The sequence below is a fragment of the Nomascus leucogenys genome, chromosome 16, assembly GCF_006542625.1.
Source record: "Nomascus leucogenys isolate Asia chromosome 16, Asia_NLE_v1, whole genome shotgun sequence".
Taxonomy (NCBI): Eukaryota; Metazoa; Chordata; class Mammalia; order Primates; family Hylobatidae; genus Nomascus; species Nomascus leucogenys.
Genome location: NC_044396.1, coordinates 5,457,156 through 5,483,719, shown reverse-complemented (window position 1 = coordinate 5,483,719; position 26,564 = coordinate 5,457,156). Strand labels below are relative to the sequence as shown.

The 26,564-nt window shown below is 45.5% G+C and overlaps 1 protein-coding gene and 1 non-coding gene across 2 annotated transcripts; one reads left to right on the top strand and one right to left on the bottom strand.

Annotated features, from left to right (window-relative positions):
* The first annotated feature begins 817 nt into the window (after window positions 1–817).
* VXN (vexin) lies at window positions 818–26,513 on the top strand. Its single transcript, XM_030794949.1, has 6 exons — window positions 818–1,336; window positions 4,037–4,092; window positions 13,377–13,530; window positions 18,102–18,163; window positions 21,535–21,632; window positions 23,890–26,513. The coding sequence occupies exons 1-6, from the start codon at window positions 1,267–1,269 to the stop codon at window positions 24,071–24,073; spliced, it is 624 nt and encodes a 207-aa protein (XP_030650809.1). The 5' UTR covers window positions 818–1,266; the 3' UTR covers window positions 24,074–26,513.
* On the bottom strand, window positions 9,228–9,334 carry LOC115830788. The gene has a single exon (XR_004026325.1). It is a non-coding gene; the product is annotated as a U6 spliceosomal RNA (small nuclear RNA).
* Window positions 26,514–26,564: the final 51 nt, after the last annotated feature.

The following is a 26,564-nucleotide window of genomic DNA, read 5'->3' as shown; positions in this document are numbered from 1 at the left end:
CATACACAATATCATATATATACAGATGATATATATGATATCATATAAACACATGATATATATGATATATACACATGACATATATGATATCATATACACATGATATATATGATATCTCATATATACATGATATATATGATATCTCATATATACATGATATCTATGATGTCTCATATATACATGATATCTATGATATCTCATATATACACATGACATATATGATATCTCATATATACACATGATATAGATATGATATATGGAATAGTATATAACCTGTAACCTGTATATGTAGCATAATAGGATTTATAAGGTAATAAATATATAGGATAAATATATTAGGATATATAGGGTAATACAAATATATACATATGCTATATATCATATATACAAATATATATGATATATATACACATACACAAATATATATGATATATACACATACATATATACATATGATATACATACATATATAATAAATATGATATATGGGATAGTATATAACCTGTAACCTGTATATGTAGCATAATAGGGTTTATATATTAGGATATATAGGGTAATACAAATATAACTTTCTGTAATTTGCTCCTTGAACATGGGGCACTGCCTGTTGCCATGTCTCTGTGAGCACCTAAGGGTTATACGTGGAGGTGCCAAACACACGACCCTTGAGAAATGTCAGCCTTGTCATGTAGTGGCATGAGGGGAAAACACTCTGGAGAAACAGTCCTTTTGTTTAAAATAGAAACTTCTAAGGGAGCCAAGTTAGCACATGACAAATTACTGAATATCCCGTTCTCCTGCAGGGGAGAAAAAAAAAAAAAAGCCCCTTCATTTGTGAAATGAGAAAGGGAATTGCTGGTACCAAAATTCACGTTTCCTTTTTGGTGGAAATTCTCCAGCCAAGCTTGGCGCTAACGGAGTAGGCGATTTCACTTCATCGTCACCTCACAAAAGGCTTCCAAATTCACTGCGGCAGACACCGCAAAATAAAAATGTTAAATACATCCTAGCTGGGAGGGGATTGAAGCCTCCAGGCTCAATCAAAGGTTTGCAATAATAGGATTCATTTAAAAAAAAAAAAAAAGGACAGATGGGTTTAGAAAATGTTGCAGTGAAGACTGGAACGAGATGAGCTCATAGCACCAGCCTGTCTTTTGTGGACCCGCACAATGATCCCTGAGCCAGACTGGATTAGGATGCCTCGCGACTAGGGGTCCAGAGACAGAGGCCTCCAGTTCCCAGGCACTTCGGGCAGAGGAGGCTGAAATGATGCATCAGATTTACAGCTGCAGTGACGAGAACATAGAAGTTTTCACCACCGTGATTCCTTCCAAGGGTGAGTGAAATTGCCCTTGACTGTTTCCTTAACGTGGCATCTTAGGCAGGAGGGGAAGGACAGTCACGTGCTGCCTTACTACGGTTTATCCTCAGGTCTCTGGGGTCCGAAGGACTCTCGGTTTTGATAATATTTGATTTTTTGGAGGTGGGAAAGAGGCACAAGGATGCACATCAATCACTGAGAAACAATCCATCAAGGGGAAGGCGAGAGCAGCTAAATACTCCTGTTTCATTTAATTCAGTACCGACAGTCCAGTACACCAATGGAAGTGACAGCAAGCCATTGCTACAGACACAGGTGAAAACAAAATCCCAGGGTAGCTAGATAGAGACTTTCATTTTTCCAGTGAGCAAGTGGGTTCTGAAATGAGAACAGCTGGCTTAAAAGTATGATGCCACCGTAAGTGCGGAGAAATACTCCCGGTCGCTGCTTGAAGTCCAGTGAAGCAGTCAGAGGGCGCCCTGACCCTGGGCTGGCTTCTCCACAGAACCCCGGGCCACCTTGCAAACTTAGCCTGGAACTAAAGCTGCCAGAGAATGCGACACGAGAATCTTGACTTTATAAGCTCTTGTGGTCCTCAGTGAACGGTGTTAAGGGCTTTGTGTGAGGGTTCTGATGACTCCAAGTGTCTGGTTCCCGGTCAGTCTCCTCACCCCCTCCTAAGCATGGCCCCCTCTCCTGCCGCCCCTGCTGTCTGCCTGCGCTCCTGTCTTGCCCCCTCCCATCCACCTCCATGACTCAGGCTTAGCCCCTGGTCTCATTGTCAGCCTTGAATGAAGTAGGCTGGATGTTTGCTGGTGTTGTGAGTCCACATTCAAACAATTCCTTTCTTCCCCTGTGTCAGCCTCTGACAGGGCCATTGCACAGCGGGGGAGGGAGAGATTCCGTTTGGCCACAAAGAGACAGCCTGCAGGACATAAATTAAGCTTTAGACATTTACTGCCAGATCCAGAGAGAGGGAAAAGAGCTGGGAGTCTGCTGCCCACGTGCAGCAGTTGGAATTCCCTCTGGAAACTCTGAAAGTCCAAGTTGACCCTCGGAATCAGCAGTTTCGCTTTTGGGTGGAACTCCTCTTACCCCTGGATGTTCAGGGTGGCATTGATTCTAAGAGGGCACAACTGAAAATAACCTGAGTGTCCATGAAGAGGGGAATGGTTAAAATGTGGTGCTGTCATTCTGTGGAATACTATACAATGTCAACAGGAATAAACTAGATGTATGCATATGAACATTGGTAGATCTAAGCATAATGCTGAGTGCCAAACAAGCAGGCTGAAAAATTATATATGTAAGATCATATTTCTGTAAATTTGAAAATATAAACCAATACTCTATATTGTTTATGGATATGTATCTAGAGAAAAATACAAAAACGTAGACCAGAAAGATACAGATAAAATTAGTGATCTCAGTAGTCTTGGGAAGGTAGGGAAGGAGAATTAGGGAAGGGTAGAAAGAGAACCAAAACATTGCCTCTGATTTTGTATTTCTTGTATGTGAGAAGAAAACAAATTAGAAGGAAATATGAAAATGCTACGTGTTTATTTTCTACCATTTATTTCCATCTACAAAATTTTTAAGGAAGAAAAAAGTCAAAACGAAGTGGTTAAGGGACTGCTGCCACTTCTGCACTGTGTGACCTTGGGCAAGCTACTTAACCTCTCTGGGCCTGAGTTTCCACTGCTGTAAATGGGAGAAAAAACTTATCTTCCAGGATCATATGGGGAATAAATGAGTAAATATATAAAGCATCTAGAACAGTAGCTGGCATATAGTAAGCACCATTAAATACATCACTTACAAAGGGATTTCCAATTTTATTTTGTATTTAGAATAATCAACATGATCAGTCAAAGATAAATATTTAATCTTATCTTTTTTTCCTTGCCATTTTCATTCATGGCCACCTCCTCGTGGTACAAAAGTAGCTACCTTGTGAAGTTGCTGTAAAACATTTTCCCAACCAAGTAACATTTTTAATGGTTAATTTCTTTAAGCTTTTTTATAATTGTGGTAAAATATGCATAACAAAATGTACCATGTTAAAAACTATTTTTAAATGTACAGGCCAGTGGCATTAAGTCTATTCACATTGCTGTGCAACCATCACCCCCATCCATCCTAGCACTTCTTCATTATCCCAAACTAAAACTCTGAATCCATTGAACACTGACTCATTCCCCCACTCTTCCAGCCACCGGTAACCACCATTCTACTTTCTGTCTCTACAAATTTGGTTTTTTGTCCCTTTGTTTGTTTTTCTGTCTCTATAAATTCCTGTCTCTAGGAACCCCATATTAAGAGGAATTGTAGACTATGTGACCTTTTGTGTCCGGGTTATTTCACTTAGTACTATGTTTTCAAGATTCATCCATGTGTAGCATGTATTAGAATTCCATTCCTTTTCAAGGCTGAGTAATATTCCATCACATACAGATACCATATTTTGTTTATTCATTCATCTGTTGGGGGGCATTTGGGTTGTTCCCAAGCTTCAGCTCTTGTGAGTAATGCAGCTATGAACTTTGTACTCAAGCCAAGTAACATCTTCAAGCGCAATGACCTTGTCTCTTTTTCCCAACCCCTCCTCTATGCCCCTGCCTCGCCACAGATTCAAACCTTCTCAGTGTTGTTACTGTAGCTACGTCAGCCTCGCTGGTGTTGTCTAAAACCATTTCTTTCTCTCTGTCTTTGCAGTATCCAGTCCAGCCAGAAGAAGAGCCAAAAGCTCTCAACACCTCTTGACCAAGAATGTAAGGAAACTTTAGTTTTGATGTTCTTTGGTTGACTTTCACTTAAAAAGCAATGCCAGGCTTCTTCTTCACTCTCCCTCCCCAGCTCTCAGTGGCCAGGAGGGTTTCAATGTTCCATGTGGTGGGTGCTGCACTCTCCGTTCTCCACTTAACCAAAATAATTGACAAATGTCAACCAGACACCAAGTGACCCTGAACTGGACCTCTTATTCTGCCATTTTCTCCAGGCACAGAGAGTAAGCCTTGTTTTATGCACACATTTTTTTTTCTTGTTTAAACAGAGTCCATGATGTGGACATAGCATTCCTGATCTAGCTGTTTTCCTATTGTTGGCATTCGTAATGTTCCATTTTTTTACTATTATTAATAGCACAGCAATGAATGTATTTATATAAAATACTATTTTTTTTTTGAGACGGAGTCTCTCTCTGTCACCAGGCTGGAGTGCAATGGCACAATCTCTGCTCACTGCAACTTCTGCCTCCAGAGTTCAAGGGATTCCCCTGCCTCAGCCTCCCAAGTAGCTGGGACTACAGACGCACGCCAGCATGCCTGGCTAATTTTTTGTATTTTAGTAGAGACGGGGTTTCACCATGTTGGCCAGGATGGTCTCGATCTCCTGACCTCATGATCCACCTGCCTTGGCCTCCCAAAGTGCTGGGATTACAGGCGTGAGCCACTGCACCTGGCCAAAATACTATTCTTTTGGATTAATTCCTCAGAGCATAGGCCTCAAAGTAGAATAAACAGGTAAAAGGATAAGAACAATTTTATCCATCCATCCACTCCTTCATCAAATATTTGCATTCCTCCTGTATGTGACAAACATTGTGCTAGATGTAGAGAATTGTGATTTGCTCAAACTAGTTCTTTTTACAGTTTTGTCACATACGGTCAGGAATTCTGAACAATTTGGGGGCTTCCAGTAATGCTTGTCCATTTACCACCAACATCACCAGCATTGGCTTTCCTCTTTTCGTATTAGGTTTTTCTGCTTTAACATGCATATGCATTACTCTAAAATTAGCTTACATGTCTTTAGAACCTAATAATGCTGTGCAATTCCCATTTTATATATAAATTTCTTTACATAAAACTGTCAATACATCTTTGCACTTTAAAGTTGAAACTGAATTGTCTCCTCTTGGTTGTACTGGAGTTTCTATTTCTATGACAATTTTTCATAGGATAGCATTTCAATTTTTGAAGTATCTCAAATTTCAAAAGCCTATTCTCCATTAAAAATTTTTTTCGACTGGGCACTGTGGCTTACACCTATAATCCCAGCACTTTGGGAGGTTGAAGCAGGAGGTTAGCTAGAGCCCAAGAATTCGAGGGCAGCCTGGGCAACATGAGACCCCGACCCTACAAAAAAGTCAAAAAATTAGCCAGGCGGCCAGGCGCAGTGGCTCACGCCTGTAATCCTAGCACTTTGGGAGGTTGAGGCGGGCGGATCACCCGAGGTCAGTTCAAGATCAGCCTGGCCAACATGGAGAAACCCCATCTCTACTAAAAATACAAAAATTAGTTGGGCATGGTGGCACATGCCTGTAATCCCAGCTACTCAAGAGGCTGAGGCAGGAGAATCACTTGAACCTGAGAAGCAGAGGTTGCAGTGAGCCAAGATCGTGCCACTGCATTCCAGCCTGGGCAACAGAGCAAGACTCCATCTCAAAAAAAAAAAAATTAGCCAGGCACGGTGCTATGCTCCTGTTCTCCTAGCTACTTGGGAGGCTGAAGTGGAAGGATCATGTGAGCCAGGGAGTTTGAGGTTGCAGTGAGCCATGGTCATGCTACTGTACTCCAGCCTGGGCAGACAGTGAGACCCTGCCTCAAATAAAAAAAAAAAATTAACGTCCTTTGAATGAGATGGAGTTTTACTAGTTGTTGTTTGTATATAACATGTACATATACTATACATGTAAATGTATACATGTATATAAATGTATTACCTTTTTATTTCCAAAAGCACTATATGCTATATAAAATTTTATACAATACAGTAGTCCCCCCCTTATCTGCAGGAAATATGTTCCAAAACCTCCAGCAGATGCCTGAAACCATTGGTAGTACTGAACCCTGTATCACTATGTCCTTAAAATCTAATAATCAGGATGGCTACTAAGTGACTAACAGGTGGGGGTTGTCCACAGAATGGAGACCCTGGACAAAGGGATGATTCATGCCCCAGGAGGGGCCATGCGGATTGGTGTGAGATTTCATCACACTGCTCAGAATGGTGCAAAATTTAAAACCTATGAAATATTGCTGGAATTTTCCATTTAATATTTTCAGACTCTACTTGACCAAGGGTAACTGAAACCATAGATGAAAGGGGACTACTGTATACTATCAGCAAATCCTGAGAAGCTGCAGAAGAGAGGGGTTAGGCATGTAGACTTCAGAGTCAAATGGCCTGGGTTTAAATCCCAGTTCTATCCATTTCTAGCTATGTGACCTTGAGCAAGTTGCTTAGCTATTGTGGAACTCAACTTCCTTAGCATTAAAAAGAGGATAATAAGAGAACATATCTCAAGAACCATGGGAAGGAGCAAATGATTTTTTTTCTTCTGCAACAAAAGCCACATTTATTTTTTTATTTTTTTCTCTTTTTTTTTGGCAAATGATTTAATGCATATAAAATGTTTAGTCCAGAGCCTGACACATATAAGCATTCAATAAGTATTGGGTTTTGTGTTTTTTTTTGGAACAGGGTCTCACTCTGTCACCCAGACTGGAGTGCAGTGGCATGGTCTCGGCTCACCACAGTCTCGACCCCCTGGGCTCAAGTGATCCTCCCTTCTTAGCCTCCCAAGTATCTGGGACGACAGGCATGAGCCACCAAGCCCAGCTAATTTTTGTACTTTTAGTAGAGACAGGGTTTCACTATGTCACCCAGGCTAGTCTCAAACTCTTGGACTCAAGTGATCCACCTGCCTCGGCCTCCTCCCAAAGTGCTGGAATTTACAGGTGTGAGCCACCGTGCCCAGCCAGTTTTGTTTTTTTTGTTTGTTTTTTGTTTTTGTTTTTGTTTTTGTTTTTTGAGACAGTGTCTCACTCTGTCACCCAGGCTAGAGTGCAGTGGCCCCATGTCAGCTCACTGCAACCTCCGTCTCCTGGGTTCAAGCAATTCTTCTGCCTCAGCCTCCTGAGTAGCTGGGATTACAGGCACCCACCACCACGCCCAGCTATTTTTTTAAATACTTTTAGTAGAGATGGAGTTTCACCATGTTGGCCAGGCTGGTCTCGAACTCCTGACTTCAGGTGATCCGCCCACCTCGGCCTCCCAAAGTGCTGGGATTACAGGCGTGAGCCACTGCGCCCAGTCTAGGTTTTTTTGTTTTTTCCTTTTTTAAGTGAAAAATTTCCATATATTAACCTGTATTATGCCTTATTGTCTGATAATGTACTGCTTTGCAATTTGCTTTTTTCTCTTAATAAATCTTGAATATCTTTCTATGCCAATTCATCTGTATAGCTCTACCTTATTCTTCCTTTATATATACATTTCTAAATCTTTATTTTTTATTATTATTATTTTTGATAGGGTTTTGTCATGTTGCCCAGGCTGGTGGTGAACTCTTGGGCTCAAGCAAACCTACTGTCTCAGCCTCCCAAAGTGCTGAGATTACAGGCCTGAGCCACTGTGCCTGGCCTACCTCATTCTTTATAGCGACTGTATAATACAACATTGTATGAATGCTCTATAATTTTTTTTACCCAAACCAAACCTGAAGTTTTCTAGATTCATTATTTAACCAAATTATCAATAAATAGCGTTCCCCATTTTTTCTATTAAACAATGCCACAACAAATTCTTGAACATATTTTTATGTTCTTAAATGATTCTGAGGATAAATTCATAGATATGGAAATCCTAGAGGCCAAAAGAGATAAACATTGAAACCATTTTATAGCCACTGACAAATTCCTAGCAATTACATTTTTTTTTTTTTTTTTTTTGAGACGGAGTCTCGCTCTGTCGCCCAGGCTGGAGTGCAGTGGCACAGTCTTGGCTCACTGCTAGCTCCGCCTCCCAGGTTCACGCCATTCTCCTGCCTCAGCCTCTCCGAGTAGCTGGGACTACAGGCGCCCGCCACCACGCCTGGCTAATTTTTTTGTATTTTTAGTAGAGACGGGGTTTCACCGTGGTCTCGATCTCCTGACCTCGTGATCCACCCGCCTCGGCCTCCCAAAGTGCTGGGATTACAAGCGTGAGCCACCGCGCCCGGCCCGCAATTACATTTTAAAGTATCTTTTCCAGAACAGCTGAGCCTGTACTGTGTGGCATCAATGTTGTTAGTCTTTGACAATCAGATAGGTAAACATATCCTGTTTAATTTTTACTTCTATAATTATTGATGTGATTCTTCATCTTTTCACAGATGTATTGATCATTTCAACATTTTTTTCCCTACAGTTTCTTACTCATGTCTTTTGCCTATATTTCTCTCAGTTACATGCCTTTTTCTTACTTTAGATTTAGGGGGTATGTGTGCAGGTTTTTTACATGAGTATATTGCATGATGCTGAGGTTTGGGCTTCTAATGATAGCATCGCCTAAGTAATGAACATAATACCCAATAGGTAGTGTTTCCACCCTTTTCCTCTTCCCTTCCTCCTCCCTTTCGGAGTTCCCAGTGTCTATTAGTCCCATCTTTGTGTCTGCCTGTACCCAATATTTAGCTCCCACTTGTAAGTGAGAGCATGTAGTATATAGTTTTCAGTTTCTGTTCTGTGTTAATTTGCTTAGGATAATATCTTCCAGCTGCATTGCATCCATGTTGATGCAAAGCACATGATTTTTTTTTTTTTTTTTTTGAGACAGAGTCTCACTCCATCGCCCAGGCTGGAGTGCAATGGCATGATCTCAGCTCACTGCAACCTCCGCCTCCTAGGTTCAAGCAATTCTCCTGCCTCAGCCTCCGAGTAGCTGGGACTACAGGTGCCCGCCATCATGCCCGGCTAATTTTTTTTTGTATTTTTAGTAGAGACGGGGTTTCACCATGTTGGTCAGGCTGGTCTCAAACTCCTGACCTCAAATGATCTGCCCACCTCGACCTCCCAAAGTGCTAGTATTACAGGTGTGAGCCACCACACCCAGCCAATTTTGTTCTTTTTTATGGCCGTGTCGTAAAAATACGGAATACTTCATGAATTTGCATGTTACCCTTGCACTGTGGCCATGCTAATGTTCTCTATATCATTTCAATTTTAATGTATGTGTTGCTGAAGCGAGCACTGTATGCCTTTTTCGAGAACCTTTTGTATGTTAAGAAAGAGAAGGGTTTTTAATGGATGGAAAATTTGATTGTAGGGCAACTGATTCTGATCCTTCTCATGGTCCCTGAAAACTCAATCCCAAAGTCTAGAAGGAAAATGCTCCCAGCTTTCAAGGAGCAATGGGTGAGGTTCTCAAAAATGTGAAGAGAAGGGGCTGTCTGTGGGTAATTTGGAGTTTAAGAAAGTTTCACCACAGATCTTTCAGTCTTTTGGTCAAGAAGTTTGGCTCTTGTCTTCCCATATTCAGTCTTCCTCCAGGTGGACAGCACAGGAGTGCTCTCTCGCCTTTTGCACTTTCCTCTGAATTTCTAATTTCCCCTAACAGTTAGCTTAGCCCAGCCTCTGCTTGTAAAACTCAGCCCCAGCCACACAGACCATTCAAATTAGAAGACAGGCAAGGTCTCTTAGTCCACCTCCTACTTTTGCAGATGGGAAAAGTGAGTCCCAGAAAGGAAAGAATTGTCTCTGGTCTCTTCTGTCCCCAACTAACTGACCCTTGGCTTCCCTTTCAGTCTTTGTCTTCTCCAACTTGGTGATCTAAAAGCAATTGTGACTGATTATCTTGGTGAGCAAAATAATTCTTATTTTGCAACTGTACCCATATTTGCAACTTCCTATGTCCTCAAATTTGTATTTGTATCTCTTCTTATCCCTTAGATTACCATGTGAATGGATGTCAGGTTCCTTCTTCTCAAATACCTCTTTCCTCCCCGAGAGATCCTTAGTGTCAACTTTCCTTCCTCTCTGGCTCCTCTTGAATTGTATTTCTTCCAAATTCAAGGCAAAGCCTCACACTGTTCCTTCTCTAGACGGCCTCTCCAGTCTTTAATTTTTTTAATTCTTAGACAATTTTATTGACATTTTGATCATCCTGATGCCCACTATCATAGGAGTAACTCAAGGGGATAAACTTACACAAAGGTGTGGGTCCGTTAAGCCTTCTGGCATGGAGCCACGACAATGAAGATTCGTGGCCCCTTCAGAAGAAGCAGGCGGTCAGCCATCAGAAAAGATGGATAAATGAGATTGCAAAGGTCACATTCTTCTCAGATTTCAAGCTTGTGAGGAGGAATATATGTGGGGTTCTTCTGATTTTTTGAAATGCACAGAGCTCCGGGCATGGTGGCTCACGCCTGTAATCCTAGCACTTTGGGAGGCCGAGGCAAGTGGATTACCTGAGGTCGGAGTCCGAGATCAGCCTGACCAACATGGTGAAACCCCATCTCTACTAAAAATACAAAAATTAGCCAGGTGTGGTGGTGGGCGCCTGTAGTCCCAGCTACTTGAGAGGCTGAGGCAGGAGAATTGCTTGAACCCAGGAGACAGAGGTTGTGGTGAGCCAAGATCATGCCACACTGCACTCCAGGCTGGGTAACAGAGTGAGACTCTGTCTCAAAATTAAAAAAAAAAAAAAGAAAAGAAAAGAAATGCACAGAGCAACCAATTGCACTTGCACTTGAAAATTCCTATCTGGATGCAGGCCCTTCTTTTTTTTTAAGACATGGTCTCACTCTGTCCCCCAGGCTGGAGTGCAGTGGCATGATCAAAGCTCACTACAGCCCCCACCTCCTGGGCTCAGGTGATCCTCCCATTTCAGCCTCCCAAGTAGGTGGGACTACAAGCATGTGGCACCACGCCCAGCTAGTTTTTGTATTTTTTTGTAAAGACAGGGTTTTGCCATGTTGCCCAGGCCGGTCTTGAACTCCTGGGTTCAAGTGATCCGCCACCTCATCCTCCCAAAGTGCTGGGATTACAGGCATGAGCCACTGTGCCCAGCCTGAATGTAGGCACTTCTATGGGTTTACCAAGAGCACCCACTTAGGAGGCATGAAACCATGGTTCTCATCCTGGCTCTGTCCCTTACAGTTCTGTGGTCTTGAATAAGACACATGGCCTCTCTTAGCCTCAGTTTCCCTATGTATAAAATTAGGCTAGAACTGGGCTAGCACATTTCTGTGGATCCCCTCAGCCCCAAAGCATTGTGATTCTCTATTATCTCCGTCTTCTTGACTGTCTTTCTAACTGCCTATCAGTGATCTAGGTGACAAATAAGGAGAAGTGTGAATCAAAGATGTCAGAGGATGGGATCCTGAGGCTTGTGTGTTAGCCCATGTCTTCTGCTTTTCCTGTCTTGACCTCTCTGTGACCAGCAAGGGAGTATTACTTTATTGTGGTAATGCTTGTTACTCTAGTACATTCCCCAACTTCAGCTGGCAGTTTGCTGACCTAGGAAAGGAAAATTCCAGCATTCAGCCCTTATCTCTCCTCCTCGCTGCTCATTAACATCCCATACCACCATCCTAATTCTCTCATCTCGCTCCTATACTCAGGATGCTAAAGAGCCTCCACTCAGACCAGTGTGTTCTAAGACCATCAGCAGCAAGCCCAGACTGTGTCCTATAGACCAGAAAATAAACCAGGCTGTCAGAAGCCTCTCAGGAGGCCACATCCATCCATTCAGCTGTCTGTTCCCCGGGACGGGCCTAACACACTGAGCTGCAACCATCTCAGAGCCTCCATTATTGTGGAAAATGAGAACCAAGTATCAGGCCCATCTAAGAAACAGGAAGGCTCAGAGCTGGGCCCTTCTCCTCTTTCCTTTCCTGCTACTGGCATCCTTTGGTGGGCTGGAGAAGAGGAGGCACTATCCCCAGTCGCGACCTGGGAAATAACTGGCCTCCTTGCCACCCCCAGGAAACCTCCTACATCCATCTGGCTGCTGGGCTGAGCAGCTAATGCCACTCCACTCTCTCCCTCCCCATTCTCCCTCCCCACTGTTGCAGAGAAGAGATGGGGAGGTGGTGGTTCTTGTTCCTGAAAGGGAACATTTGTCTCCCTTTCAGAGGAAGAAATATTGGAAGGCAGCGGCAGTCTTCCTGTGGACTCCAGGCTTCACATCCTGCCTTACTTCCTCCTTCTACAGAGTGGGTCTGAAAACTCCACAGCAGCCCTCACTCCTCCTCTCCGAGAGCGATGCTGAGAGAATGAAAATAAAATCAGGAACAACTGTGATGAAAGGGCTGCCCACCCCCTCCCCACTCCCAGAATGAATGACCCAGTGTCCTGCCTATGTATAAACATGCAGGATCGGAGCCCAAACTACCAAGATTCCCCTTCATGACTCTCCATACTAAGATAAGATGGCTACTATTTGTCTCAAGTTTTTACACTTAAATTATCTCAATGATTCAAGTATTTTTATTACAATTTTTTTCCAAAAAAATACCATTTTTAAGGCCCATTTTGGTGGACTCTAACAGAGTAACTTCCCAATATAACTACTCAGCAGGTGGTGATGACTGAAAACATTTTAGCATTGGGCCCTTTGTTCTGGCTTATCAAGATTTCCGTGCACAGAACCACACACGGTGGAAATTCATCTCCCAGCTCCACCCCGACCCAGGCACTCTGCACTGGGAAGTGGGGACTCGGGTAGGAGAGCACCCCGTGCCCCCTGCTCCATTTTGCCAGCAGCTTCTTTATTTTTAAAAATCTGAGACTAAGTTGGGCCTGAGCCCTCTCCCTAGGTCTTCGCTCTGCCAGAGCATCCAAAAAGTTGTCCTCCGCATGAACAAGGGTGTTGTCCACTCAGCTACAAAGACTGTAAGACCTTGATCTCCAGAACCGTCCTGTTTCATAGCCTGTCCTGTTGTCAAAACACGTCAGGCGACCGGGCAGCTGACCTGCCCTTATCTCTGGCCTGATGGCCCAGGCTCCTGACTCTGTGAAGGGCCTGCTGTTGAGGAACACCCCTGCCCCCTCCAGAACCCTCATTTGCTTGCCCCATGGCACCATTTGGCAGTCTGAAGTCAAACAAAACAGTCACTTCTGGCCGGTTTCCTGCCCAGATTTTGTCGCTACTCCTAGAATTCACTGGAATCACGAAGGATCCAGAAACTCCCTCGAGGCGAGCTCCATCTGCAAAGCTCCTGCCCTGGGGGTCCATGGGTCCCGAGGCCAGAGCAGAGGGGTGGGCTAACCGCGCTTCCCCCACCTGCCAGGTGGTGATCGAGTCAGACCTGTACACGCACCAGCCCCTGGAGCTGCTGCCCCACCGCGGAGACCGCAGGGACACTGGCGACAGCCGCAGGTTCGGGAGGCTCCAGACCGCGCGGCCGCCCACAGCCCACCCTACCAAAGCCTCTGCCAGACCCGGTACGTGAGTCCCGGCCCCAGCTCCCCACACCTCCCTGGGCGCAGGGACCCACTCAGAGCCACCCACACACCCAGGTCAGGGCAGCGTTGGCAGTGGCTGTGGCCTCAGTCGCGCCAGGTGACCAAGCACCTGTGCTTTCCCAAGTAAATGCTGTTTCCGCCACAAAAGCACCTGCTCTCAGGCCTCACCTTAGCCCCACACAACATCTTCTACCTATAAAACAGTCACTCCTAGGTATGCGTAAAGATGTTCTTATCTAATCTTTTTTTTCTCTTTTTTTCATCGAGACAGGGTCTCACTGTGTTGCCCAGGCTGGAGTGCAGTGGTAGCAATCATGGCTCATTGCCCCAGGCTCAAGCCATCCTCCCGCCTCAGCCTCCCTGGGACTACAGGTGCACAGCTACCATGGCCAACTAATTTTTTTTATCTTTAAAAGACGGGGGTCTCGCTATGTTGCCCAGGCTGGTCTCGAACTCACAAACGCAAGTGATCCACTGGCTGAGGCCTCCCAAAGTGCTGGGATTACAGGCATGACCCACTGAGATGGGCCCTTAGCTACTATCTTGCTCCACAGGAGGCCCTACTGTATTCTAGAGACAGTGTAAATCAGAATGCTCTAGGGGAGAGAAAATCATGACCCATGAAGCAAAGGAGGCTCACATAATTTATTTAACAGAGGGAGAGAGAGAGAGAGACAGTGTGTGTGTGTGTGTGTGTGTGTGTGTGTGTAAAATTGTACAGGCTCTTCATAACTGCCATCATAAATTCTTACCATTCTAAATTCGAATAACCTAAACAACAATCTATAACAAGAATGTAGGAGTAAGTTTGTCTTGAAAACTGGAAACATTATAGTTTTACCTTGGATGCTATTTTTTTTTTTAATGGCTTCCACCGCAAGCAGCTAACCAGGAATCTGCCTCTAGCCCACCCAAGTCTATGGTGGTATTTTGCCTTTAATTGCTGGTTTAGGTTATTTCTGTTATGCCCACAACCTAAAGTTATTCGTATTTTAACTCCAAAAATACACAATAGAAAGTTCAGGGTGTCCTTCTGAAAGCCTTTGGGCGTTGGCAATTTTGCATATTACAAGAACTGAAGTAAGACTCTACTGAGTATAGTCTCTTCCTCCATCCATCTTTGAGTTTTCCGTTTGTAGATGCTAGACCAGGCCACCAAGATTTCTTTGATTGCTAAGAACCTAATCCTGCTCCTCTGATCCTTTGCATAAGAACTCATACATCAAGCTATATTCTCTATTAAGTGGTTACATACACGTATCTGTATGCAGAGTTTGAAAGCATTAGGAAAACCACAATCTGCTTTGCAAATTAAGACGAGATAGATTTTTCTCTGTGTCTATATATAGGTAGGTGGGTGGGTGGGTGCATGTGTGAGTGGAAAGAAGAAGAGACAGAATATTTATCTTTTCTATAGAATCATAAAGTGAGTTTAGAGCCATGCTTCTCAAATTTTAATATGCAAAAGAATCACCTAGGAATCTTGTTTTTATGCAGATTCAAATTTAGTAGCACTGGGTAGGCCCCAAGATTTTATGTTTCTAACAAGCTTCCAGATGCTGCTGCTCTGGGCACAACATATTGAGCAGCAAGGATTTAGACAGGATCTAATGTGGTGGTTCTCAAAGTGGAGACCCAGGAGCAGCAGCAGCAGTCTCTGGAAAATTGTTGGAAATGCAAATTTTATTGAATTAGAAACTCCAGGTTTAGGGAACATTAATCTGTATTTTAACAACCCTCTCCCCACCACCCCTCTCTGCCTCCGCCCCACGTGATTCTAATGCACCCTGAATTTAGAGAGCCTCTGATTTACTGTAACTGCCCCTCTGCCAATTTCCAGAAGAAACCAAAACCATAGAAACTGTTTGACCTACCCAAGGTCGCACTGCTTGTGAGCAACAGAGCCAAGATTAAATCTCAGGTCTTTTGATTCCCTAGCTAGTGCCTCTTCCCCACAGGGAATGTCTTTCCAACCGTCTAGTTTTAAGGATCACTTTCATTCCTTTCTAAGTAGTTTGTGGAAGCTTGGGCTGCCTGAGTCAGTCTTTTATTCTGAAAGACAAGAGCAATAAGTTATGATATGGAGAGAATCTGCCCAGCACACGACAGTCAGCTCATGCAGGAAATATGCCGGTGAGATTTCAAAGAGAGAGAGAGAGAGAGAGAGAAGAGAGAGAGAGAGGCTGAGCTGGGGATTGGTTCAATTCCTTCACCTCCTCCAATCTGATAGATTCCAGAGTGGGTGGGAGGGAGGGAATGTTTCTGAGTCAAAGCCAGACCATCCCTCTGTCGAGAAAGGTGCCTGTCTCCAGGGAGCTCAGATTTTCGAACTGCTTTTTTCCTGAGCCGTAGACGGCACCTGGACGCAGTAGCCGTCTCACCTGGGAGAAAGAGGCTCTGGAGAATCTTGGGAATTGTAGGAACTCTAAATGCAGAGACCTGACTGAGAAACTCTCAGGTGCCTGGAAATGTGGCAGTCCCCAGTCCTGGGCCTGGGAGAATTGGCTGCCTCCAGGACTTCTTCAGAGATGTTCTCAGCCACCTCAGAACCAACTTGTTCAAGCCTTTCCTCTTTTCTCAGTAGGGGCCATTATCCACCATCCCAGCAAGTCCCCAGGATGTTTCCCCTAATGCTTCCTTGTCCTCCCCACACCTTCGACATGAAACACTGACAGCATCAACTCTTAGGTATTTCTCTCCTAGCCCTCTTGGTACCTACCTCGAGGCACCCTGGCTCCCACTCCCTTCGTCTCGGCTGTGTAGAGAACATCATCAGTGAAGGGCCCAGCCTCCAGCCCCTCCCACCAGGCTACCAGAGAGGTCCACTTGGAGCAGAAATCTGCCCCTGTGCTCCTTCAGCTTTAAGTGCTGTGTCCACTCCTGGCCCCTGCCCTCCAGACCACACTGACGTCTCCAAGGCTACCTCCTATGACACCCCTGTCCCCACCGTTCTATCACGTAGAACAGCCCTGAGCTGGGGGTAGTTCTGTGACAGCTCCATGATATCCTGCTTCCCAGGACTTTCCCTGACACTGTTGTCTCGGCAGATTGCCTTCCCTGTGTCTCTCCACCTGGCAAACTCCACCTTCTCCTAGCCGGGGTAGAGGGTCACTCAGTCAAGCCTCCTCAACCCTGTAAGACCACCCAAAGTCAGTTCGCTATTCCCTAAATCACCCTTACCTGGCTTCATCATAACTGTTATGTATCTCTAAAGCCTCGTCTCCTTGACTGGAAAGTGCAGACTATTCCAAACCAGCCTGGGCAACATGGCGAAACCCTATCTCCACAAACAAAAATTAGCCAGGCGTGGTGGCGCGCACCCGTGGTCCCAGCTACTCTGGAAACTGAGGTAGGAGAATTGATTGAACTCAGGAGGTCAAGGCTGCAGTGAGCCAGAGATTACGCATGCCACTGCACTCCAGCCTGAATGACAGAATGAGACCCCATCTCAAAAGAAAAGAAAAGAAAGATTATGGTGAGGATTAAATGAGATAATACTTCTATGGTTTATGCTCAGCACAGTGCCTGGCATACAGACAAAAATGTGAGCTGCTATTATTATTAGTTACGCCAGGGCTCCATTCATTATAGTTTAATCTTGGTAGTCTTGTAATACTTGATTTTATTTGCATTGAGGTGTTTTCTCGTGGAAGTGGAGTTATTTCTAGATGCTGTAGTACAATCAGATGGGGCTTGTCCTGGGACATCTGCCCCCAGAGAGACCTGTGCTGAAAGCCAGCTTTCCCCTATGTTTTGTCAGCTACCTCAGCTCAACACCTGAATCCTTAGAAGCTTCGGGGTAAAAACTACTCAGAATTAGGTTGGGGCATCAGGAATAAAGGCATTAGAAAGAAGATTCTCTAAGGTTCTCCACCCATACATCTCGTAAAGCCAGTGTCCCAGGATTCTGATCTGATACACTCCAGTCCTTCCATGTTATGGGGCTGCACTTCCTTCCCAGCACAGGCATGACTTCTCTGCTCATTTTTAGAGGGGTGTCCAGAGCACCGTGTTAAATAACTATCCCAGCTATAAAGACTTAATTCCAAGAATCTGTTTAACCTCTTGTGATCTGAGGCCTTGGGAAGGAAGGAAGAGCTGAAGGCACATTCTGAGCACCTACTGCATGCAGACACAGTGCTAAATGATCCACACGTGTGATCTTATTTTTAAATAGACTTTATTTTTAGAGCAGTTTTAGGTATACAGCAAAATTGAGCTGAAGGTACAGAGGTTTCCCATATACTTCCTGCCCCCAAACACAAGCACAGCCTCCCCCCATCAACATCCCCCACCAGAGGGATATGTTTGTTATAGTCAATGAACCTACACAGACACACTGATCTTATTTAGGCCTTAGTTCCAGCTCCCCTAGAAGAGTGACAGTTGCCTTGTGGCCTGACCCTCCTGCCTGGTTTTGCTGCTTGGTACAAAGGCCTTTAGAAATTCCCTGCCGTGGTTGATTGGCTAACAAGGTAATTGATGCAGGGCCAGTGGGAGGCAGAACACAGAGTGCCACTGAGTAATATCTCCTCTGTTCAACATTGCAGTGGGGATTTCTGAACCCAAAACATCAAATCTGTGTGGGAATCGAGCATATGGAAAATCTCTGGTAAGTAAAATAAGCCTGCTTAGTTGTATCTGTTGTGCATTAAACTTCTGGTCATGTCTGATTCTCCTGTGCCATGAAGAGAGACTCAGTGTTCTTTGTTCCAGGCCTGAGGATTATTAGAAAAGCATAACTGGCAGTTCTTTGCTCCCAAAAGCTCTCAGTTGGCCCTAATTTGTACCCTTGTGGAATAACCCCAGCTGCTTCTCTCTTTCTTGTGAGAAATTCAGCTCTTAGGCAAACAAAAGAAGCTATTATCCAATAGACATCTTATACATGGTGGGGGGTGGGGGCAAGATGGACTGGTTTCTATCACAGGACCCTGCCAGGTAGAAATGCCTGACTAATTCCCAGACACAGCCACAGGGGAAAAGAGATGTGAGGTTCTCAAGCACTATGAAACACAAAACACCAGTGTCTTAGTTAGCACAGGCTGCTGTAAGAAAATACCATAGACTGGGTGGCTAAAGCAACAATTTCTCACAGTTCTGGAGGTTGGGAAGTCCAAGATCAAGGTGCCGGCAGATTCAGTGTCTGGTGATAGCTCTGTCTCTGGCTTGCAGATGACCACCTTCTCACTGTGGGTTCACATGGCCTTCCCTCTGTGCATATGGGGAGAGGGAGATCCCTGGCATCTCTTCCTTTTCTTATAAGGGCACTGATCCTATCATAGTCGCTAACATCATGACCTCATCTAAACCTAATCACCTCCCAAAAGCCCTGCTCCCAATACCATCACATCCAGGACCAGGGCTTCAACACCTTGTAGGGGGCTCCGGGACAAGCATTACCCACTCAGACTGGTCTGAGTCAGGCCGAAATGACCAAGCTTTTATGTTCCCTTCTCACTCCATCAAGGCATGTGGGCTGTCCCAGGAAGGGTGTGACCTTGACAAGGTGGCCCTCTACAGCCAAGCCCACCTGAAGGAACTAAGAGCTTTCTGCTACCCACCCTGTTGTCCTCCCTTCCACAGTTGGGCAGCTGTCCTTCCTTGAAGGGGATGGGGTGGCACATCTTCAGGCCTATCAGTACATCTCCCTCATCTCTGGGCATGAATGTCGGGTTCCCGCTCGGTTAGCAGAGTCAGCAGTGGCTGGAGGTGAGGTCAGCTCAGGCATCCTAGACTCTTTGAGTATCTGCTGTCAAGATCCATAGGTGGTGCAATGTGAGAACCAGAAAAGACCCAAGTTATTGTGCCAGGCCCTCATCGTCACAAACAAATTGGACAGAGATATGGGTGCTTCGCTCCTGTTCTGGGCAGGAGACCTAATCCAGGGAATCTCATTTAGGTCATCACTATTCTAGGAAAACCACACACAGAGCTGTTTCCCCTTCCCCAACCTGGTACTTAGGGGAAACCAGGAGGTCGGAGCAGTTGATGTCGAGGGAAGATTATCAGGCTATGACAGCTCCAACAGCTGCCCTCACCTGAGCCAGAGAAAAAGCAAGGTCAAGCGGAGGCAGGTAGCTTATGATCTTGGACTGCCTGGCCCAAGCCCTTAAGCTGGCCTCAGACAGTGCCCTTGGCAGACAGGCAGTGACAGCAGGAGTCCAGAGGAAGCTGGGAGGGGATAGGGTGGTGATGGGGATGTAGTTACAAAGGGAGGGAATAAGAATGAAGAGGCACAGTGGCTCACAGCTGTAATCCCAGCACTTTGGGAGGTGGAGGCAGGTGGTCACCTGAGGTCAAGAGTTTGAGACCAGCCTGGCCAACATGGCGAAACCCTGTCTCTACTAAAAATACAAAAATTAGCCGGGCGTGGTGAGCCATGCCTGTGATCCCAGCTACTCAGGAGGCTGAGGCAAGAGAATCACTTGAACACGGGAGGCAGAGTTTGCAGTGAGCCAAAATCTGCCACTGCACTCCAGCCTGGGCAACAAGAGTGAAACTCAGTTTCAAAAAATAAAAAAAAGAATGAAGAGGAAGAGGAGGCAGCACAACAGACCCTTCCTCAGGCCTGGAGACAGTGGGGCTAGGGTCCCACAACTTATCAGAAATCTGTGACCCCAGCATGGTAGAGCAATCTAGGGCCCACACGGCTAAATCCAAGTCAGTGCGAAGTGTGCTGGGTGAGATTGGCCTAAGGAAAGGGGAAAAGAGTGGGAACAAGTCCTTTCACCCAGAGATAAGGGGGTGCAGGAGTTCACCCGCCCATGGCATAATGGGAAGGAAGCGTTTGGACAGACCACAAGGTGGCACAGCAGCTCTGCCCACAGTCGGCCAGCTTGGGGTGGGAGGAGGAGTGAAGAAGGTGCCCTTGACCAGGAATTTCCAGCAATTTTAGGAATGTGGTGACTTGAAGCCTTGGATAGGGCTTAGGGGGAAGAATACAGCACAGAGTGTGTCTATTGTCTAAGCGGCCTCTGGACTTAGCCCTGTTTAGGCCATTGGTTAATTTTCAGTTAACTCTCCATGTTCCTGAGTACTTGTCACTCCTTTGGGAGGGCTGAGGAGGGCTGCCAAGGGGTCCAGTCCCAGACCCTGTTATCCACATAGACACTCAGTGCTGTGGGGACCTGAGGACAGAGAAAGATCAACTTGGGCCACCAGCCTCAGGGAAGGCTTCCTAGAGGAAACAGCCTTGAAGGGGAGACAGATGAGGCCTCAAGCCAGAGGGTGAAGGAGGAGATGTTGCTGTGCGAGCATCAGAGAAGTGAGCACCCGCTGCTGGGAGCGGAGCTACTGACACACACGGGGACCAATGGGAGGCCGAGCTACGTAGATAGAGGGCGTCCTGTGCTGAGGAGCCTGGAGGAGCAGCTGCAGAGTCGATCTGCCCTGCAAGGTGGGTGGGCGGGGTTGGAGTGCCTTATGCTTCTAGAGTCCAAGGAGGGGCATGAGGAATGTGGTGGATCTGGTCGGAATCAAGGAGATCCGAGGTCACTGTCCCTTGAAGGCTGCAGCGGAGGAAATGGAGAGGCTGGGCTGGCCCTACCCTGCGCAGCCTAATCAAAGCAAGAATCTGCAGGATTTTGTAACAAACTGGACACCAGTGATGATGGAGGTGTGAGGGTGGCAGTTGCCATATAAGACTGAGCTGCGCAGTCTCCAGTTTCTCGTTTCTCTCTCCTGAGTTTCTCTAGGTTAGTGGCTCAAAGTGGAGTCCCAGGGCTAGCAGCACCAGCGCACCTGGGGAATTGTTAGCAATGCAGATTCTCAGGCCCACAGCAGACCCGCGGACTCAGAAGCTGGGGTGGGGCCCGGCACTGTTTATCAAGCCCTCCAGGGCAGTCCCACACCTGCTGAATGATGAGAACTATGCCCAGGCGGTGGTGGTTCCATTCAGTCACCCCCACTTGCAGACAGCCTCAGTCAGGGCCAGAGTGGGAAGGCAGATGCATCCTCACACCCCCTCCCACTTCCTCATGACAGATTCCGCCAGTGCCCCGGATCTCAGTGAAAACTTCGGCCTCTGCCTCATTGGAGGCAACAGCCATGGGTACAGAGAAGGGAGCTGTTCTGATGAGAGGGTAAGTGCTGCATCTCTGGCCCCACCGCCTGTGGGCTCCCACTGTCCTGATCCTTCCTTCCCCAGAAAAGCACCAGGCCACCTGGTTGACAGACACTCGAGAGGCTGACACAAACCCATGCCAGCTGCAAATTACCTTTTAATGAGGCCAATAATCCTGGGTCTCTGCAGCGCCTCATCAACTGTTTCCCTATGATTAAGCAGGAGGGTTTTTCATGGTTTCCACTTCATTAACGCCACTCTTTAGGCTTGGAGAAGTCATTTGGGAGGTTTTTTGGTTAATTAGATGAATGTAATCACGAGCCATATTCAGAACCTCCCGTAGGCACGCAGGCGTCAGAAATGTCTCATGAGTAAGTTCAGGATCCCCTGCCCACTGGTTAAGAAGTGTGTCAAGTACAAAGGTTTCAAACCACACTTGCAACTGCAGTGTGACTGCTCACTTTCATCCAGAACCAGCAGCTAGGGAGGCAGGAGCGGATAACCCCCGACACCCCTCAGTGACACTGCCTTCTGCCTTGCACCAAGACAGTGAGTCTTCAACTCGATTCAGCACATACCTGTATGCCCCGGACTACATCCTCCACACCGCAGGCAGCAGAAAAGGCGTTTCAGGGTAGCGAAGGGTTGGGTTATTTTCTCAGATCTGCTTTCTAGCCTGGAACTGCCACCAACCCACCATGACTTCAGGCAAGTTATTCAGCCTTCCTGTCCCCATCTGTTCAAAAACAAAAAGGTAAAACAGGAATCACAGGGGGTACCCATCTTTGCGGGTTGTGGTGAGAATTAATTTTTTGGTTTTTGTTTTGTTTTGTTTTGAGAGGGAGTCTCACTCTGTCGCCAGGCTGGAGTGCAGTGGCGCAATTTTGGCTCACTGCAACCTCTACCTCCGGGGTTCAAGCAATTCTCCAGCCTCCCATGTAGCTGGGGCTATAGGCGCCCGCCACCATGCCCAGCCGATTTTTGTATTTTTAGTAGAGATGGGTTTTCGCCATGTTGGACAGGCTGGTCTCAAACTCCTGACCTCAAGTGATCCGCCCGCCTTGACCTCCCAAAGTGCTGGGATTACAGGCATGAGCCTCCACACCTGGCCTGAGAATTGAAAGCGATAATATGTGGAGAGCTTAGCACAAGCTGTTGTCAACGTGTTTCGGGAAACTTATGCAGTAGTTGGGAAGCTATGCACTTGGGAACATGTTGGATGCAAGCAGGCGGGGCTCCAGACTGCACTGTCGGCCTGAGCGCTGCACCCTTTGAAAGCACCGGGAGGTCAGAGCAAGAACAGGCTAGCGGGGAGCACTTCTGAATGACAGAAGATTGGCTAGAAAGAGTTATAAAAACCAAGTCCTGTGTTACTCAATGTATGGGGACTTAATTGAAGAAAACAAACAAACAAAAATTTTCTTTGATTCTATTATATCCAATAAATATCCAAAAAGATTGGATCATATTTATTTTACCTTAATGAGGTACAATTTTTAAGTGGCAATAGCTGTTGCTGGCTGCTGGTGTAAACCAGCAAAAACTTCACTGTGCCGTGACAGAGGCCAACCTTTCAGTCCACATGGCTGCCTTGCAAAGGGTTCTAAATGGCCCCCTTCTCTCTAAACTCAGTCATTGTCATTTCAGTTTGTTCCCGGAACCTAGTTACAGAAAAGAAAAGTAAGGCCACCATTTCCTTCACCTAAGGGGAGCAGGGGGTGAGGAGTGAACACAATGTTGAGGCCCACGATGTGCCAGATGCTTCACTCTCTCATTTTCCTCCTCCAAAAAGCCCCATGAGTTAGATGAGATTATCCCCATTTTGCACATGAAGAAACTGAGGTTGGTAAAGGTTAAGTCGCTTGCCTGAGGTCACACAGCAGATGGGAAGCAGGATTCCATCCCAGACCTCATATTCTTTCAATAGCTACTGCTTGGGGACCTGTCCTTTCCAGCAAGTTTGTTCACATAGAGGCTGAAGGGGTAGGGATGCAGAGCCTTTGGCAAGACCAGACCCAGACCACCGGGACAGGAGCAGAACCTGAAATCCCACGACCAGTGTGTCCAGGGCCACCTCCTCCATTCATGCCACGGGAAGCTTTCCCCAAGGGAAGCCGTTCCTGGGAGGGTCCCAACAGTGACCTTACAGCTATGTGGATCCCTGTCATGGAGGAGGAGCAGAGGACAGAGAGCTCTGGCCGCTCTTCTCGAGGGCAAAAATGAAGTTTGGCTTGTGAGCGGACCACCCTCCCCACCCACTCCTGGCTTTTCTTTAGATCCAGACATCTCAAGAAGATGACTGAAGAGTATCCAGCCCTTCCCCAAGGAGCGGAAGCCTCTCTACCACTGACGGGCAGTGCTTCCTGCGGCGTCCCCGGCATCCTCCGGAAAATGTGGACAAGGCACAAGAAGAAGTCTGAATATGTGGGAGCCACCAACAGCGCCTTCGAGGCCGACTAAAGGGGACCCTCTTCAGGTGCCTGTTTTGGCCGAGGTTCCCCGGACAAGAGGAAAAACCGTCAGGATTGAAACTGAGCCACACGCACCTCTGCTAGTAGCTGGTCCAAACCCATTATCCTCCCTCACTCATTGATCACCCTGGGATAGGGCACAGGAAAGAAATGTCCCTCAAAGGCAATATAAAACTGCCCCTTCTTAGAATTGCTAAAGCCATTGGTCTGAAAGTGACTTTGGGAGGTCATAAAGTTTGTATCTCTATCTTTAAGCAAAAAATTAAAATTTCCCAGTTCATTTTAAAGACCTCCAAGGAAGGAAAAAAGCAATTCCTCTGTCTTCCTTGTGAGTTGCTCTAAAGTGTGTGATTTTCTAATGTAAATTGACTTTGAGGCACTTGTAAACACAATGGTTCTTACTGTTTCCATTACTGCATTTACTTCACCTTGACAAGGTACAATTTTCAAGGACAAAGCACTATATATTAAGTTAGTAGTTCTAATATCCGCTTGAGAGTATACTCAAGATTGATTTTCATGGCCATTTGGCATGATTGCATGAATTCTCTATTCTTTTATGTGCAGTTTTTCTGTAGAAAAACATTAAAGGTTAAATATGGGACTGCTAATGTTTTCTGAAGTGGCATAGTCTAGTGGAATCAATAATCCCTTGCTTTGGTATAATAATTTGAACTTTTGAAAGTGCTTTCTCATCCATTATCTCTTATCTTCACAAAAGCTCTGTGGAAGAAAGCACAGTTATTCCCAATCTGCAGAGGGGGAAATGGGGGCCTTCAGAGGTTACAGGACCAGATGCCAGGTAGTGGAACCAGACAGCAGCTCCTTAACTTCTCTCCAGTGGACTCCCTGCTTTGCCTACTCTCTAGCAACTGATTTGGGGAAGTTTTTAAACGGTGAGAGTGTGTCTCTGGGGGCAACCATTGAAAAGAAGACTCTGATAATGTTGGAACAGGTAAGGGATTTGAATGAAATACATTATTATATCTTATATGTTAGCTTGAACCAGAAAAAGTTGCCATTTTTGTAGGTCAAAAACAATTGAGCATCAGTTTTATACGGTTCAAACTCATATATGATACTATGCTTTTCTTCTGTCAATGAAAATGTCATCATCAATTCCATTGTCAACATTAGTAGCCTTAAAACAATAACATAATAATAATGATGATAATGATAGTTATAGCTATCATCTATTAAATGCCTACTATATTTCAGGCATGATACTAGGCAATTTACATATATCATCCTAATCTTTCTAACAACTCTATTAGGTGGCCCTATCCATTTAATAGATGCCAATTCAAAGAGGTTAAATGATTAGACTAAGTAACTTATGTGAGTGTCAGGCTTCAATGCCTGTGTTAGAGCTACTCCTTCACACAGAATAGTTCAGAACATAGAGAAGGACCAAGGTTAATAAGTGATTTTCATCCCAAACACTAAACATGATTGATGGGTAGAGGCTGCCCGAAGTACTGTGTAAAGATGGAATCTGAGATAGAAGAATGCAGTGGTCAATTAGTAATGCTTGCCCATGGAGGGATTAGTGACACATGCCTTGTATATTTGTCATCTGTGGCCTAAACTCTGCCCCTTGAAGGTTTGTTTTCTAATTCAGAGGTTTAAATTAATCTAGCCCACTTAATGAAACCAGAGATCCTATGGGAAATTTAGCCTAAGACAGTGCTGGAAATTGCCATATGTTGGTACAAAGAAGTGTTCGGCCACATTACAGGTCTCGGACTCAACTGCTATGTGTGACTGCAACTCTGTGCCTGTGTCTTGCTTTTTTGCTGAGTTCCCTGTTTCCATATCTCCAGGTGAACCATAAGAAGGCAGAGGGTGGCTGAGAGGCCTGGGCTTCTGGGATTCCACCTTGCTATCTCTGCTCTTCAACCATTGTTTCAGACTCTGAACACCAGATCCTCATATCTGAAAGTGATTTGGAGACCTGGGCATCAAGTGCTCTTTTAAGAAGGGGCTATCTCAAAGGACTGTTCAATATTCTTATTCAATAGAGATGTTGGAGTCCAACAAAGTTAGGGAACAAACTAGTAACCTATGCTAGTCGCAACAGAGGACCCTACAATTATGTTTGTTTTTAAGACAGGATTTTGCTATGTTGCCCAGACTGGTCTCAAACTGCTGGGTTCAAGGGATCCATCCTCCCACCTCAGTCTCCTGAAAGCTGGGATGACAGGCACATGCCACCACACCTAGCTCCTTACAACCATTTATTTTAACTTATTTCATTTATAACTGGTGTCTTTCATTTGTATGTGGCAGCTAGAGATTTATATAGGATGGAGGTAATTTATTTTTAATTTAAATATTTCATGTTGAACTGTTTGCCTTGTATAGAACATTTTACTTGGCCAATTCAAATAAAAGTAAAGTCGGCTTTGTTTGTGACATTAATGCACCACGGTAACAGCATGCCTGAGGCTCCCTTACTGAATAAAAGAGGCGACTTTCAC

What these genes read in the sequence shown, in the direction of transcription:
- VXN (XM_030794949.1), top strand. Translation starts at nt 1,267, where the DNA reads ATGATGCATCAGATTTACAGCTGCAGTGACGAGAACATAGAAGTTTTC. An exon ending in AACACCTCTTGACCAAGAAT is followed by an intron (nt 4,093 to 13,376) that starts GTAAGGAAACTT and finishes CCCACCTGCCAG; the next exon opens with GTGGTGATCGAGTCAGACCT. An exon ending in GGAGCTGTTCTGATGAGAGG is followed by an intron (nt 21,633 to 23,889) that starts GTAAGTGCTGCA and finishes GCTTTTCTTTAG; the next exon opens with ATCCAGACATCTCAAGAAGA.